The sequence below is a fragment of the Podarcis filfolensis genome, assembly GCF_964270895.1.
Source record: "Podarcis filfolensis genome assembly, chromosome: 13".
Taxonomy (NCBI): domain Eukaryota; kingdom Metazoa; phylum Chordata; class Lepidosauria; order Squamata; family Lacertidae; genus Podarcis; species Podarcis filfolensis.
The window spans coordinates 48,903,641-48,919,799 of record NC_139615.1 but is presented as its reverse complement, the minus strand read 5'-3'; the positions used below and the strand labels follow the sequence as shown (position 1 = coordinate 48,919,799).

The window sequence follows — 16,159 nt, the reverse complement described above, 5'->3', positions numbered from 1 at the left end:
AAGTGCAGCAACAGAAATCATTCAGTGTGTAACTAAGGGTTAACTCTGTTGCTAGGAAGTCAATTAGCCAAGCGGGATGGTGGTGAAGGTGTTGCACAGCAGCACTGTAGTGGCAACATGTGCTCTGATAGGCTAACTAGGTGTGAGGGAGTTTACTTGTGGATGTTTAGTTGAAGATTTCCCTGCTCTCGACAAGTCTGTCAAAAAGGCACCTATCCCTTCTGCTAAAGTTGCATGGCTCTTCTCGGTGGCTGCTCCCGGACTTAGACTAGCTCTTTCCTTGTTGTCTTTCCACCAGCAGGTTAAGTAACCTTTTCCCAGCAGCCTTTGGGGGACAGACTGCTGTTAATGAAAGGGATGGTGTTCTGCTGCTTTTGTTGTGATGGTATGTTTTTAGTAGATCATACAGAGGGATGCGGGTAGCACTGTGGTCTAAACCACTGAGCCTCTTGGGCTTGCTGATCGGAAGGTCGGCGGTTCAAATCCCCGTGATGGGGTGAGCTCCCGTTGCTCAGTCCCAGCTCCTGCCAACCTAGCAGTCTGAAAGCACACCAGTGCAAGTAGATGAATAGGTATTGCTGTGGCGGGAAGGTAAATGGCATTTCCATGTGCTCTGGCACTCGTCCTGGTCCTCTGTGCGCCAGTAGCAGTTTAGTCATGCTGGCCACATGACCCGGAAAGCTGTCTGTGGAGATACGCCGGCTCCCTCGGCCTGAAAGCGAGATGAGCGTCACAACCCCATAGTCGCCTTTGACTGGACTTAACCGTCCGGGGTCTTTTACCTTTACCTTTTACACAGAGATATATAGTTTTAATTCTTTTACTGTGTAACGGCTTTTTAATTTTTGTTTCCCTCCCCAATGTTTTTAGCTGTTCTTATTTTATCTGTAAGCCATATTTGATCCCTTCTCAGAGAAAAAGGAGGTAAGAAAGAAAGCATGAAAGAAAGGTATGCACTAGCCACAACAAGAATCCTGAATTAGCAAGCCTCATTGGGCTTTGGCATGCCACTGTCCCCATCATCTGCCACAATCTGGATGGATGTTTGCAGGGCCTTCGCGCTGCGCAACCCTGGACTTGAGCTGCACCACTGCCATGCTCTTTATCAATGCCATTATGAAAAACTGCATACGGTGGACTATAAACCAAACACACTGTGGTCTAAATATCTCATGTTAAAGATAGTATGGATATTTAGAGGGTTATGGAATATTTGATGCATGATAATGAAAGACTGTTTTTGTTGTTAGCAGATCTCACAGCACACAGAGGGCCTGAAGAGGGCATGCTCTTTTCACAGAACCATACCTCAGTGTCATCTTCTTCATCAGTCTACCAGAGGGAGGCAAAGGACAGGGTAGAAAAGGACAGAAAGCAGCATTTAGGAAGTACAGTACTGACAAAACATGAACAATCGTGGGGCTGTTTAAGCAATGACATGACAGAGGCAAAATGAGAATATATATCTTATCGTGGCACCATAAATCCTCTACATGGAAAAAGCAGGCAGTTCCTTTGCCGGGAATAGTCACGTCAGATTTGGGTGGTTAGAAGTTGACCTGGAGGTTTGATGGATAGAGAGCTCTGAGCACAACGTAACTCTTGGCATGCTTGCTTTCCTGTAAGGACTCGTGGCTACAGCTATCTCAGTTTCTCCTAGAAATCTTTTTAATGAGATTATGTAAAAAAACTTTCCCACTATGATATCAGCTAAGTGCCACCTCTTGGAAACATAGGGTCAGCAGACCAGAAGGTCATCAAGGCACAACCAACCATCTATTCATCAGCCTTTCACACCCAGCCCCTGGAGCAGTATTAGTCCAACTAGTTCAATATTTCACCAGCAGAGACTGGAAGTAACCAAAGACTCAGCTAGACTGGTAAAGAAAAAGTGATTTATATGCACTGTATGTGCAATATAACATTGTGCCACCAGGAGTCCCATTTTTCTCTACCTGTTTCCCCTGTTTAAATTTACAATGCTTTTAACTGAAATACATTTTTTATGTGTCTAGATCCAGCCATAATCACATCACACATAATTGCAAAGAGGAAAAAAACTCCAAAGGACTCAAGAAAACAAGCTACTCTGCAACAGAAATAAAAAACCAACTACTGCTACTAGCCTTTGAGTCTTGCAGACTCAAACATGTAGTCGAGTTAGCACAACCCTTCATATACCTTCTGTATTTTACATGAAGAACTGCCTGTGTGAAAGTGATCTCATATAAAAATCACTTCCACATAGCAAGTTACCATTTAGGAAAGTGGCTCTCTAGCCTTCTCTTTGAAATAATAAGAGTTCCACCATAAGGGACTGCAGAAAGCAGGAGAAAATGCTGGAATCTAAGCAAAACTCATCTAATGGGAACCAGCTCTTGTTAAAGCTATCAAATGAAAATATTTAGGAAATGCTGTGTGTCAGTGATTGCAGAATATCTTTCAACATGCAGATTGTGTGGAGAATGTTCATGCCACTGGTAGAAAAGTGTGATGTGGGAATCAGATGGTAAAAGCTTCTGTGGGAGCTGCTGTCATGGCAATGCAACTCCATGTGAGGGACTTCGCATGATATTCAGCCCTCAAGGAATGTTCTACTGCTCTGGTTTGCCAGAAGCGACTTAGTCATACTGGCCACATGACCCAGAAGCTGTACACTGGCTCCCTCGGCCAATAAAGTGAGATGAGCGCCGCAACCCCAGAGTCATCCGCGACTGGACCTAACGGTCAGGGGTCCCTTTACCTTTACCTTAAGTTCCACTGTGTTCAATATTCCCGAATAAGTGTTAGGACCTCGTTGTGTGATGCCCAGTTTGTACAGTGGTACCTCAGGTTAAGTACTTAATTCGTTCCGGAGGTCTGTTCTTAACCTGAAACTGTTCTTAACCTGAAGCACCACTTTAGCTAATGGGGCCTCCTGCTGCCACCGCGCTGCCGGAGCACGATTTCTGCTCTCATCCTGAAGCAAAGTTCTTAACCTGAAGCACTATTTCTGGGTTAGCGGAGTCTGTAACCTGAAGCGTATATAACCTGAAGCATATATAACCCGAGATACCACTGTATTGTGGAAGGCGATACAAATAGAACAGATAATATAATCATAGTGATTCAAGCAAGGCAGAAACATGAACTGCTCGCCCAAAGGAAGGGATGCAGCAAGCATCAGATTGGAGTGATGACATTTTTCTGCCTCTTCAAGCGAGTGGAGGGTGACAACCCACTTGTTGGTGTCTTAGTGCACACTTGAGAAGTAGCACTTCTTTCTTCTGATGAACAGCCAAGACACAGTAGCCTGGTTCAGCAGCAAGGGCCTGCCAGCACCCTCTGTGCAAAGGGCTGGTAGTTGGGTTTATTGTCATGGCCGCCCTGGGAAAGAAGGCAGCAATGGCTGAAACTGCTTCCAACTGCAGGGCAGTGGGGGGTGGAGGCCCTTCTGGGTCACTGTTACCATGGCAGCTGGCAGAGGAAACTGGTCCTGAACCTTACAGATCTTCACGCTTTACTGCCGCAGTAGAGGGCTCCAAGTTTGGTGGAGGCAGTGGCCTGGTGCTGCAATATCTCACCCCTGGGCAGTCTCTCCCCCCCAAGCAGCTGTGATCTGTTTCGATTGTGAAATTAGCCCAAAGGGGGTGGTTAAAAGATCCCTTGCACTGTGGCACTGTTGAAATAAGATGTGGATTGTCCACCCTATGGCTAAAGCAAAGTAAAAAAAATAAAAATTAAGGGAGGGGGGGGAGATGGGAAACACTTCATGTGTCTTCTATAACGCATCTAGTTTGGCCATCAGTTATGTCTAACTTTAGTTGAATTGCGCCCAATCATTAACAAAAAGTCTTTCTCGGATATTATTTTATCTGAATCCATCCATTTCTTTTCATTTCTTTGTTCCAGAAACATTCACAACTGAAAAATGAAGGACTCGTTTGTTTTGTCTTTCGTGGTGTTTTCGGCACACTCAATGCAAGAAAGATTAGCTGTGGGAGAGACGGATGACAGCAGGCTAGCATTGCTTTTTAAGGGTATGTTTTGTTCCACGAGGGAGCTGTTTGTTTTGCTTTGGGCCTAGCGACACTGAAATATAGCCAGCCTTTATCCAACGGAACCTCTGTAGGTATGCTCCAATTGCTTATTCTCATTAAGGCAAGCCAATTCATCGCCAGTAAAAATATATCCCTCCAGAAAACAACACTATATATGTAACCCCCTAGCATTAATGACAGAAATCTAAAAGGTCATTCAGGGACAGGTAAAATATTTGTACTTCTAATCACCTGTACATCCTGTCAAGAGATTTAAACCATACAAGGTCTGTACTGTTGTTGGGCCTTTGTGTGCTTCAACGGCCATTTGCTATTTATTGACTAAATGGTGGCAAAGTGAATGTAAATATTAATGCCAGTCACATGGTGCCTTTGGGATGGAGTGGGCCACAAGTAAATCCTTCAAAATGAATGGGGATGTTTGATTTTTTTTTAAAAAAGGATTGTGGATTGTAGTGTGGCATATTTGTTTCTAATATTGCATTACTGTTTGGTTAGATACGTTTATTTAAAACATTCTTAACCCACTCTTCAGCTGACAAACCCAGAATAGTAACAAGACAGTCCCCCTCTTGAAACTTATAATGTGAAAGGCATGACACAAGGAAATGGACGTTGGAGGGAGGAGGAAAAAGGCAAACTCCAGACACTATTTCTTCCTAATATGCTTTCCATATTACAATTTTCATTTGTAATTCTGATCTTTAATGTAACTGCCACACGGATTAAACGTATCATAAAGTAGACATGGACATACATCCTTCCTGTGTTATGACTTTTGTCCAGATATATCTTGAATGGGGATTCCTGTGACATCCTGATATAATATAGGAAACATTCTTAAGACCAGTTTCGTATTGTCAGTGAGCTGAGTAGTTTCAGAATGTGATCAGTTTTCTTCCACTAAAGGAAGGGTGTTTTTTTTAAAAAAAAAAACTTTCTCTATGCTAATCTCAGTCTGATCTAGTGCAAAAATGCTGGACACAAAGAAGAGAAAAGCAGTACTCTTTTGCCATAGTTCTCAAGACAAAAAGGGATTGTCTGAAGAAAGAGGGAGGCAGATTTTGACAGAATTTCAGGAAAAGCTTCCTATCTTTTCAGATCGTAATGGAAATAATAACATTTTCTAATGACAGACTGGATATATACTGTGTCACAGACACAGTGGTACCTCGGGATGCGAACGGGATCCATTCCGGAGCCCCGTTCACATCCTGAATGGAACGTATGGCGCGTGTGCGCAGGTCGTGTTTTGCCGCTTCCGCGCATGTGCGTGACGTCATTTTGAGCATCTGTGCATGCAGCGAAATAATGCGTTCCGTTACTTCTGGGTTGCTGTCGCGAGCAATCTGGAAGCGCTCAACCTGAAGCACATTCAACCCAAGGTATGACTGTATATAAATGCTGCAGTATAGACAAATGCTTTTTGATCCAACCATCAATTTTAAAGGCAACATTTCTATTTTGGCTGCACATTATTTTCCTCAGGAGGTCGGGGAACTGCCTGGTTGGACTAGGCAGTCTCAATTTACATCTGAGGAAGTGATGCAAACACATGTAAACAGAAATAAGTGTGATGCATTGTATCCCACTGAGATCATTGATCCTCCTGGTGAGGTTATTAATTATAAACCATTACCTCTGCCTATCTGGCTCACACCAGAGACCTTTTATTAGAAGTTTAAACAGGATTTTTGGTATGATTCATTAAAAAAGAAAAGATTGGTGCACGATGGCAATAGTGTCGCAAATCTGAGTGTCCCCTTGGTGGAACAACATGACAGGTTACAATGGTACCTTGGTTTATGAACTTAATCCGTTCCGGAAGTCCATTCTTAAACCAAATCCATTCTTAAACTGAGGCGCGCTTTCCCTAATGAGGCCTTCCGCCACCGGTGCCCTTCCACCGTTTGGCTTTCGTTCTTATATCAAGGTAAAGTTTGCAAATCGGGACACTACTTCCGGTTTTGCGGAGTTCGTAAATCGAATAGTACCACAAGGTACCACTGTATTTGTCCATGATGTGGGAAGGTTTACTTTAGCAGAGTTAAACAATCCCCTTTATAAGTTTCTGCAGTCATCAGCTTGTTGCTGACTCGTCTGAGTTCTACTAATAAATATTCCTTCCTGGTTAAAAATCCATTTGAATCCCTCTTAAAGAATACACACACGAATCTGATTCACGTTAATAGAAAACTATTTTACTCTCAGATTCATTCAGGTTTACAGAACTGTACCTGAAGGCAGGCTTAGGTTACATAACAAGCAAACAAACTATGCCAAAGGGAAGTTGGTCCTGAGGTGACTGCAACTGAGCAGTTATCTTTCTAAACCACCAGCAACCAACAAACTGGTTGTCACAGCAACCGGTTAGAACATGGAGTCCGTTAGTCCTCTGTCAGAATGTTGACTACACCTTCACATCCCACACATGAGATAATTCCACCAGCTTGCTTATTTTATTAAGGCTATAAGACTATCTCCTTGAAACAGAATGAATATTTTCCCCTGGGACTCTTTTCTACTAGCCAATAATACTTAAAGTCGTAACAGTAATTAAGGGATCTAACAAGTTGCTTCCCATTTCCGGCCTTGCCTGATTTCATGCTCTGCTTTCCCCTCAATAAACCTGTCTCTGGGCTTGTCTACCCTTCCACTAGGCACGGGGCGGAGTGGTTTTGCCTTTGCCCAGACGCTTTCCCCTGGAAAACTCGCTCTTTAGCGCTAAATCGGAACAAATGGCAATCCATGGAAAAGCCAATTGCCGTTTGTTCAGAGCATGAACCAATATCCTCTGCTGATGGAGCCGTTACAGCACTATACGATACATACATACTTGCATATCCATGTGCACACACACACACATAGATAATACATATATAAAATGTATAAAGAAAGAGATTATGAATAAGCATGTCTCATGAATTCAGAAGGTTCTGAAGATAATGAGCACTCACACTTTACATTGTGGGTGCCCTTTGCGGGATCGCGCGTGGTGCTACAGTTCCCAGGGAGCTTAATGGAAAACAGGGTTAATGGCTTGCCTCTCAGTGTTAATTTTGGGAGGTTCATGCCCAGCCTCAGTAATCAAGTTTCTTGCTGGGAGGTGGGGCCAGCCCCATTTATAAATAGGGGGTGGAGCCGACGATAACCAGGCAGTTGGCTCTGGAGATTCACCCTTCCTACCCTCCCTTTTGACCAAACTGTGGGAGGCAGTGGAAGACAGGAGGGCCTGGCGTGCTCTGGTCCATGGGGTCACGAAGAGTCGGACACGACTAAACAACAACAACACCCTCCCTTAGTTTAATGTTTTCTTGTGTGCAGGTTAACTTTTTCTTCCTGTTTAGCTGGCGCTGCTACCATCTTTGACTGGTTGCTGTTGAAGGTCGGGGAAGAAATTTTCCTGCATTGGCAGGTTTTGTCTTCCCCATAGCAATTCATCACAACTTTGGCAGTTATGGCCTTGGGTGGAATCCTTTAGTCTTTTCTTCCCTATATGGGGGGCGTGAAGTGGTGACTCACCCCCCTGCGGCAGTGATTCCAGGGCCCCCTCTTAAAGGGGTTATATATATGGGTATCACTGGCCATACACTGAAAGGTCATGAGTGAACTACCCTGCGTGCGGGGATATGGGCTGGGCTGCCTGCTACACTTATGTCTCGCAGAGCACCCCCATATCCCATTTACCCTGATGAGCCCCAGTTTCCCTCGATTGGGGGGCTGGGAGGGGTAGACGCCCAAGGCCTGAGCCAAGGTCTTCCTACATTTGGAAGTTTAATAAAGTTGTGGCCTAATTTTAATTCCATATACGTTGTCCGAGTTTTTATTCCTTCCCTATAATCCCCGGGGGCTGGGGCTGTCGCCGCCTGGTCACGCAACAGACTGTCCACTGACCCCTGCCTTGCACTTAAAATATGTGCAGTGCTATGCTTTGCCAAAAGTATATAATATTATTGGGGGAGGGAGGAACGTCCACTTTCTTAATGGGGTGCCAGATTTAAAAGAAAACAATCCTTGTGTAATAACAATACAGTTTGAAAGTTATTCAATATGAGTCAAATTTCCAGTGTCTGAGAGATCACTGCCAGGAAAGATCTACAAATGATAGGGAGGCAGTGATCTAAACCCATGCCCATTTGGATCCATAATACTGGAGTGGTTTTTTTTTTAATTGTATTCTTTTACTTAGCTTGCCCGAGATTTTGGCCACACTGCTAATCAGAGCAGCACTGCCCATGCCAAAGCCCAGATAGAGGTAGCTCCATATGCAACAAAACATTCACATCTAATGGAGACTCCAGAGTTGGATTTTGAAGACAGCTGGAAACTTTTATTAAGTACTGGCACTTCTTTAAACTTTTTTTGGACTGAATAAAACCGCATCAACTTAAAAGAAGATTTAAAAGTCCTGGGGGATTTTTAAAGGTCACTTGACAGAGAAAAAGTAATCTTATTTTTATAAAAGTAGGCTGTGCATCCCTTTCCCTGCAGCCCAATTAGTAACCCTTATTAGGTAACATCTATTCCAATCTCAAATTAATAATTCCGATTAGAACTAGCATCACATAGAATTTTTTTTATTTCAACCTTAAAACTCTAAAGCTAAACGCACAGACCTATTTTTAATCATTAAAACTGAAAATCGGAATTGTAGTGTTTATAAAAATGAAATAAAGTCAGTTATTTAAAATATGTCTCTCCAGCCTCCCCATCCTACATCAGATTCTGATTCAGAGGTGAACCTCGTGTACCACTGAGTGCAAGCAACCTCCCCAAAATATTGTACTTCTGCTACTTAAAATTTGGTTGGTGCCAGCACAGTCCCCCCCCCCCACATTACATTTAAATAGCATTTATGGTTATCAGTACATATAATTGAAATTGAAATACTTTATTGTCACATGTACAACTTGTATACAGTGAGATTACACGAGCACCCCCCACTCAGCTCTCTTAGTCTTAATTCCCCTTGTTTACTGACGCACACCCACCAAACCCGAAAGTCAGTTGCCCTGTTGTTATCTTTTCATTCAGCAGCCTAACAGCCCACAGATAGAAGCTGTTCTTTACCCTGTTGGTGCGACTAATCATGCTTCTATATCTTCTGCCCGAGGGCAGGAGATCAAGAAAGTGCCGGCCAGGGTGTGAATCATCCCTGAGAATTTTCCTCACTCTCCTGAGGCAACATTCTTCCGCTATTTCATCCAGCGGATTCATGGGACAGCCCATAATATCTTGTGCTGTATTCGCCACCCTCTGTAGGCACTTCCTATCAGATGACATAATAAGTAGTCACCAGAAACCACCCTTTAACGAGTGGTTAGCTAGTATTTTATGACATTCAAGGAGAGAGATTAGTGCTGTCAAGTTTGAGGAAGTGCAGCTCTGGCTGACTTAGGTGCTTGGGAAATAGAATTGCACTGAAAGAGAATATATAAGATTGAATGGCCATTGCCTGGCACCATAATCCAGTCCATGTGCAGATGGACACTTTCTGTTCTCCACCACAGAAGCGCCACCGTGCGTGTGAATACCTTCCTATTCCTGATACAGTGGTACCTCAGGTTAAGTACTTAATTCGTTCTGGAGGTCTGTTCTTAATCTGAAACTGTTCCTAACCTGAAGCAGCACTTTAGCTAATGGGGCCTCCTGCTGCTGCCGTGCCGCCGGAGCACGATTTCTGTTCTCATCCTGAAGCAAAGTTCTTAACCCCAGGTACTATTTCTGGGTTTGTGGAGTCTGTAACCTGAAGCATCTGTAACCTGAAGCGTATGTAACCCGAGGTACCACTGTAATTGTTGTTAAGAAACTGGGAGCGTCTGCGAGTCGATGTACTTCCTGCCTTGCCAGCACCTTCCCTTCCCTTTCCTGCTCCACTTCCCCTTGCTGGTTTGTGCCAGTTACACCAGCACCAACAATAACAGTAGTTAATGTCACTGGTATCAGTCTAAACATGGCTAAGACCAGTAAGGGAAGCAGCATGTGCGGGCAGTGCTGGAGGAACCCTGTCCGTCACCGAGGCGGGACGCCGAGGGACGGGGAAAACCGCCCGATGACGCATGCACGGTGTCCGTACATACTGCACATGTGCGGCAGCCTGTACGGTCGCTGTGTGCGAGTGGCAGCCCGTACAGACACCCATATGGATGCCTTGCACGAGTGGCAACCAGTGCAGACTGCACAGGCGTGGCAGCCTGTACGGACGCTGTGCGGATGTGGCGCAAGCGGCGCCCACACTGACTGCGTGTGCGCCCTCCGCCACTCTACAGCTGGGGGGGAGGCAGCGGGCCATCTTGTCACACCCCCCCAGGGCAGCCTGCCCCCTCCCCCCTTCATATGCCCTGTGTTGAGGGAGAGCTGAAGTCAGGGGCTGCCGGTAAGAGAGCGTGTGATCCTGTGGCTCACGCCTGATCTTACTGCTGGATGCTGGGATGCAGCCATGAGATTACATATGCCTGGGTACTGATTAAGTAGGTCCATGTATGATCATGGTACCCTAATTTTGGAAGAGGAGTAGGCTAAAGGAGCTCCTTTAGGTCCTGCTGCTTGGAGAGGATGAGTTACGCAGCACAACCTTCTACTTTCGTAGAAGAGTTCCTTGAAGAAGAAGAAATGAGAGAGAGAGCAGTTCGGATAATGGCTCTTATAGTATGTCATTTGCCAGCAACAAAACTCTACGTACTTTTGCTGAATGAGATTTTACTTCGCCACTTACATCCGTGATCATTTTCCCTCTGGTTTTGTTTCTTTCTCTGTGGTTGGCTCGTTTCTGCTTCTGTTGCAAAACGCGCTCCCTCGTGGTGCGGTACTCCAGGGCAAACTCACTAATAATTTTGCAGAACTTATTGATGTTGACTTCGCGGATTGCGTAAGGCGGGTATCCCATAAATAACAAGAAGGAGTGGAACCTAGAAAAACAGAATTGAGTGAACTGTAGCTTTCGTCCAACAAGTAAGGGAAAGCCCCTCAACTCCCCAGGGATTGTTGCAGCGGTGGTGTTTTAGGGAATATGGCATGATCTAGGTGAAATGCCTTTGTTTATAGGATAGAGTAAGTCAGAGGAGCATGCAGTGGATAATCTGCTTTTGAATTATGAATTTATCTTGGCTGCAACTCTTTCAAGACCTGCTCCTAGCCTTCCTTGCAGACCCTTTCCCCACCAAGTCTGGGAGGGTGGGCTGTGACTGACTCCAGCTACAAAAGCTGAAGTTGCTGAAGAGGCCAGAGACTATCTTGGCTGTGAGTCCTGAAAGACCTGCTCCCTGCCGTGCAGGCCTTTTCCCCACCTGGTTTGGGAGGGAGGGGCCAGGACTGACTCCAGCTACAAAAGCTCTGGCTGTTGAACAGACTCTTGGACTGGAGTACCATGTTGGGTTTTGTTTGGGGATTTTTGGTAGCTTCTGTTGATACAATTTTTGTATCTCTATTTTAGATATTCTTATGATTTATGCGGAAATTGTTCAATTTGATTTTGTATTATTTGATGTTTTATTTATTGTTTATACTAGTGGGTTGAGCTCGTTGGAGGAGTTTGGAGGCTCATTGGGGTTGAAGAGGAAGTAGATTCTGCTGCACTTCTGAAATTGTCATTGGGAAAGCAACAGGATCTTCTTAGGCACATAGCAGGGGTAAATCAAGCTGACTCTCTCAGGCTCAATTATGAGCCTCTCTCTGTGATGACTTCACCCCAGCTTTGCTAAAAACTCGCTGCTACTCAACAGATTTGCCCAAACAACTTAGAATATCATTATTTTTTCCGAGACCTCTCAATGGTACATCATCCATATTATTCCCTGGTACTCTACCTATTAATTATTCTTCTGTGGACAATTTTTAAAATTATTATTCTTTCTGCACAGTCTTTAAGGAACTCAGACATCTTTTGCTTTAGAGTTGGTTTCATTTCATGCTTTGCTATGGCCTTCAGGTGATCCCATGATGCTTTGCACCGTTTCTCCATTTGACATAAGTTGTCCCGAAGTTGTTCAAAGTCAACCTAACAAGAAGGGGAAAAATGATTAGAGTTATATATATTTCTACACACACACACACACATCATCATCATCATCATCAACATCACTATATACAATTATTAATGTACAGTGGAACCTCTACTCATGTATGGAATCCGTTCTGGAGGTCCATTCGTGAGTCGATCCGGGTCGCTGGTAGAAGTGCCGTTCTGCGCATGTGCAGATGGAAGAAGCCGCTTCTGCGTGTGTGCGAATTGTGGCAAACCCGGTATTTACTTCCGGGTTTGCCGCGGTCGTGGAGTCGAATTGTTCACTGGTGGGGCGGTGGTAAGTCGAGGTGCTACTGTATATGTACACACTAACAAATTCTTAGTTAACAATTTAACTGAGGAAGCATCTTGTTTTCCGTCACATACAAATCCTACAAAATCTAGTCCACACTACATGACCCAAGACACAAAACAGTCTACTAGTCATATATGATAGCTCAATAGGGCTCAATGACATCCTGTTTTGCTAACTGCTTGTGGTTGCAACCTGCCTACCAACGTCAGTAGACAAGAAGCTGCTACTAAACTGTAAGAATTGGACCCCTGGGCTGAACTTTTCTGGCCCTGTTTGTTCCAGTGCCTCAGTCCTAGTTGTTGTTTGTGGCCAGTTGGAAGTCTGGCTGGTTGCTGAGCAAGTCACCTGGGAAATCCAGGCAGGTTTTGCATGGATGTGAGTGCAGTTGGGCAGCTCTTCCTGTTTTGACCACCTGACTGGCTTCCCTGTTTCTTCCCTCACCTGGAGAACTGGATAAATTTCTCATTTTCCATCCGACCATTTCCTGAAGGCTTCGAGCCTTGCTTGCTTTTTGGCCAAGAATACCTGGGGTGGCAATTTGAAAACATCTTTGGGTCAGTTGTGCTGTGTTCCTAACAAGGCCGGTCCAAGACATTTTGGCACCTGAGGCAAACCACAAAATGGTGCCCCCTACCCTCAGGCAGGAGAGAAGGGGTGAGCGAAGATCAGGGGTGCCAACTTGAATAAAATATTGTGTGTGAGGAGGCAGGTAAGCCCCACCCCACATAACTGATCACAAGACGTGGGCATGCACACCCCATCGACTTGGTGTGTGTGTGTTGAAATTGGGAGTTGGCTTCTATGGTGAAGATCCACATCAGAACAAGGGGAGGGATAAATACATTGAGAACAAAGGTGGGAGGAGACCAGCTGCACCTCCTATTTGCCAAGAATCCGCTGCCAAGGTGGCATGGGCAGGGGGCTGCTGAGGAGATGGCAGATCCAGCCTCCAAGGAGCAAGCTTTTGCTGCCACTGCGGCAGGAGGAGATGCATTCCTTAGTGGCCGATTTGCTGTTATGTCAGGGGACTGCCATCGGAACAGGGGAGGGAGGCAGGGGGGCCGCTGGGATACAGAGAGCCCCCGAAGCTCCTGAGGAGCAGTTCCTCTTCCAGCGATGGGAAAAGCCATACCTCCAGCGGAGAAGAGGGGGAAGGGGCCAGTCAAGGGAGGAAAGGCCTCGAGGATGCTGCTGAGAGCCCCAGCGCCTCACCTAGCCTGGCCGGCCAGGAGGGACACACGCCCCTTCCGTCGCCCAGCCTGCGCAGAGGGGTGAAACGTAAGGAGGGAGGAGGAGCCTTGGGGTGCTGAAGTTCTTGTGTTGGGGGGGAACTGGAAGGGGCCACTCCCGGATTCTGCAAGTGACTAAGATGAACATGAACTTTGTGGATCTGCACTGTAAATAGTTTGCACAATAAAACCTGTAAAAGACAGGTCGGAGTCCTGCCTGGTTACTCACGAGCAACCACCACCAGCATCTGACACTGTCCCTGTGGATTCTGCCACCTGAGGCTGTTGCCTCAACTTGCCTCATGGCTGAGTGGCCCTGGTTTCTAAGACTAACTTGTGCCAATAGCTCTGGACCCAAGTGTATCCCAGCAGACCACAATGGTCTCCATCAATCCCTCTAGTATATGGCTGCCTGACCCATTCCTCCTTTTTGCTTCATGCTTTCCTGGCCTGATGACAATGGGAGCAATGGAGGCCTAATAGACCTCGATTTTGTATACGGAAGTCAATCCTTACAGCTCCTTTTGAACAAGTGCAATTGTACGTCTGTGCAGGAGGATATCTTTTGAACTTTGAAAGTCTTGTGTCAACACAGTGTAATCGTGCTAGTAAAGCTTAATGTAGGGGAAGCCAATAAATTCCTTAATAAAGTAAACGAGATGAGGGTTCTCCTGTTCATTAACCATAAAAGGTGTTTAAGTGGCAGAGCCCTGCAGCTTGGTTTATGTTGCTACAAACAGGGCGCTCTGTGCGATTTAACTACACAAAAGCTCACATTGAGTGGAAACACATATGCTCAAACTGCTACTGTTCGCGTTACAATGGAATAGAAGCCAGGTTCAGTTAAGAACATGCAAACCCCAGCTATTTCTCTTTCTGTAGAAAAGGAACCAGCTGACACAGACTTGCCCTGTCAACACAATGGTCTCTGCTGCTTTCTAGGGCAGTGAGTTTGGGGCTGTGAGGTGTAAAGTTGAAAGCAATGGGCACCTACAAGAGCCCCACCCTAGTAAGTGGCAAGAAGTGCCGCCAAGAAGGTAGAACCCCACTTATTCCTTGCATTTAGGCTGGCCTAAACACTAATATATTCACTGGATGAATATATTACAGGCTGCAGAAATGTGACAAGGACTAGCTATAAATTGCTTTTATTATGTATTTTGTGTTTTCTATCTTGTATTTTTATGCTGTGAATCGCCCTGAGGTCTACAGATGAAGGGTGGTATACAAATTAAACAAACAAACAAACAAACAAACACTTGCGTGTCAAGGCCCCAAAGCCACCCCAATAAAACACAATTCACACAGAATTTTGCTTAAGGTTTTTGGCATAATTTTGGCCGCAACTTTATTAAATACAAAAAATGTGAGTGATTGCTTAGGCATTGGTTGCGACTACCTGACAGGGACAGACTGACATTTGCATGCCCGCGAAAGTCAGAAAGGGAAAACATTTTGGGGAGAAAGATGGAGCTGGGTACCATGCCTTCACCTCTCCCCAAATGCTCCCAGGGGCTCTTGTGTGGCCCTAGCCCCTTGACAGGGGTTTGGACAAAAGCATGGCGAGCCCCTGGATTCCTTTAATGGAATACCCTTGCAGCAGCAGCACTGGAGGGGCAGACACACCAAACCATGCCCCTCCACCAACCAATTCATAAAACCAATGCCTAATCACAACCTTACAAGTTGTGATGATTTGCTACGCAGTAGGCAAAAACCAAATGGCACCAGCCAATCAGCCAAATGGACAAAATTCCTACCGGGCCCCTGCCCCAAAAGCTGATGACCCCATGACAGGCATAGCAAGGTCAATGCGAACAACCCTAAATATAGGGAGGGTAGGCGGGTGATCCGATGCGCGCGGCAAAAAGAGGAAGCTCAATGCTGCGCGCAGGGAATTTAAGAGTTCTGGCAGTCAATCACAAAATGGCAACATCAACTTCTCCCCAACGACAAGAGGAGCCTAATCACAGCAGTGGCCAACTACCTTCACCCACCCAGCAACAGTGGGATGTCTTGATAGACCCCACCACAACACGTGCTCTCCACCTTTCCCCCCAATTCCTGCAACTTCATTTTCCCCCTCAGAAAGTTAATACCAAACCACATGATAAAGGAAGTGACTCTTGCTCTGGTTAAGTGTCTATCATTCATGGCCCAAATTATGGCCTCCCAAAAGCACAATGAGTAATATAAGGTATTTGGCTCCTTTCTTTTTTAAAAAGTCTCCTGTACTTGCCAGTCTGGTGATGGGATTTTTCCTACCTAACTTTAAAGTACAATTCATTCCTTGGCCTCAGTAGGAATAGTAAATAATGTGAAATATGAAGCCCTTTCAAGATCCTGACTCATTTAGAAAATGAGGACATATTCGCTCAATTGTATATGTGCTTCAGGACAAAAATCTGGGTCAAACCATTGGCATAGATGTTTTTTAAGGAGCATCTAATTGTGAAGTCTGTGCTTTGTGCTGTGACTCAGAGCCACGCTGGATATTTGGGAACCATATCAGTAATCTCTTGGTTTTTAAAAAATATTTTTTATTGAAAAAACCCTGACAAGCAGACTTGTA

General features: G+C 45.2%; 1 protein-coding gene and 1 long non-coding RNA gene across 22 annotated transcripts in view; one reads left to right on the top strand and one right to left on the bottom strand.

The window, feature by feature from the left end:
- Window positions 1-16,159, bottom strand: part of FHOD3 (formin homology 2 domain containing 3) — a 319,993-nt gene that overhangs the window by 9,971 nt on the left and 293,863 nt on the right. For 17 of the 21 annotated variants that reach the window (XM_083582385.1, XM_083582404.1, XM_083582395.1 and 14 more), the window contains 3 exons: window positions 11,846-12,036; window positions 10,756-10,948; window positions 1,309-1,332 (listed from right to left, as the gene is read on the bottom strand). In XM_083582385.1, the coding sequence (XP_083438511.1) occupies window positions 1,309-1,332; window positions 10,756-10,948; window positions 11,846-12,036 (408 nt within the window). The remainder of the gene's footprint in view (window positions 1-1,308; window positions 1,333-10,755; window positions 10,949-11,845; window positions 12,037-16,159) is intronic. The other 4 variants (XM_083582396.1, XM_083582398.1, XM_083582387.1 and 1 more) reach the window with 1 other exon arrangement.
- LOC310748232 lies at window positions 3,065-4,864 on the top strand. The gene is made up of 2 exons (XR_014541229.1): window positions 3,065-4,023; window positions 4,576-4,864. It is a non-coding gene; the product is annotated as an uncharacterized lncRNA (long non-coding RNA).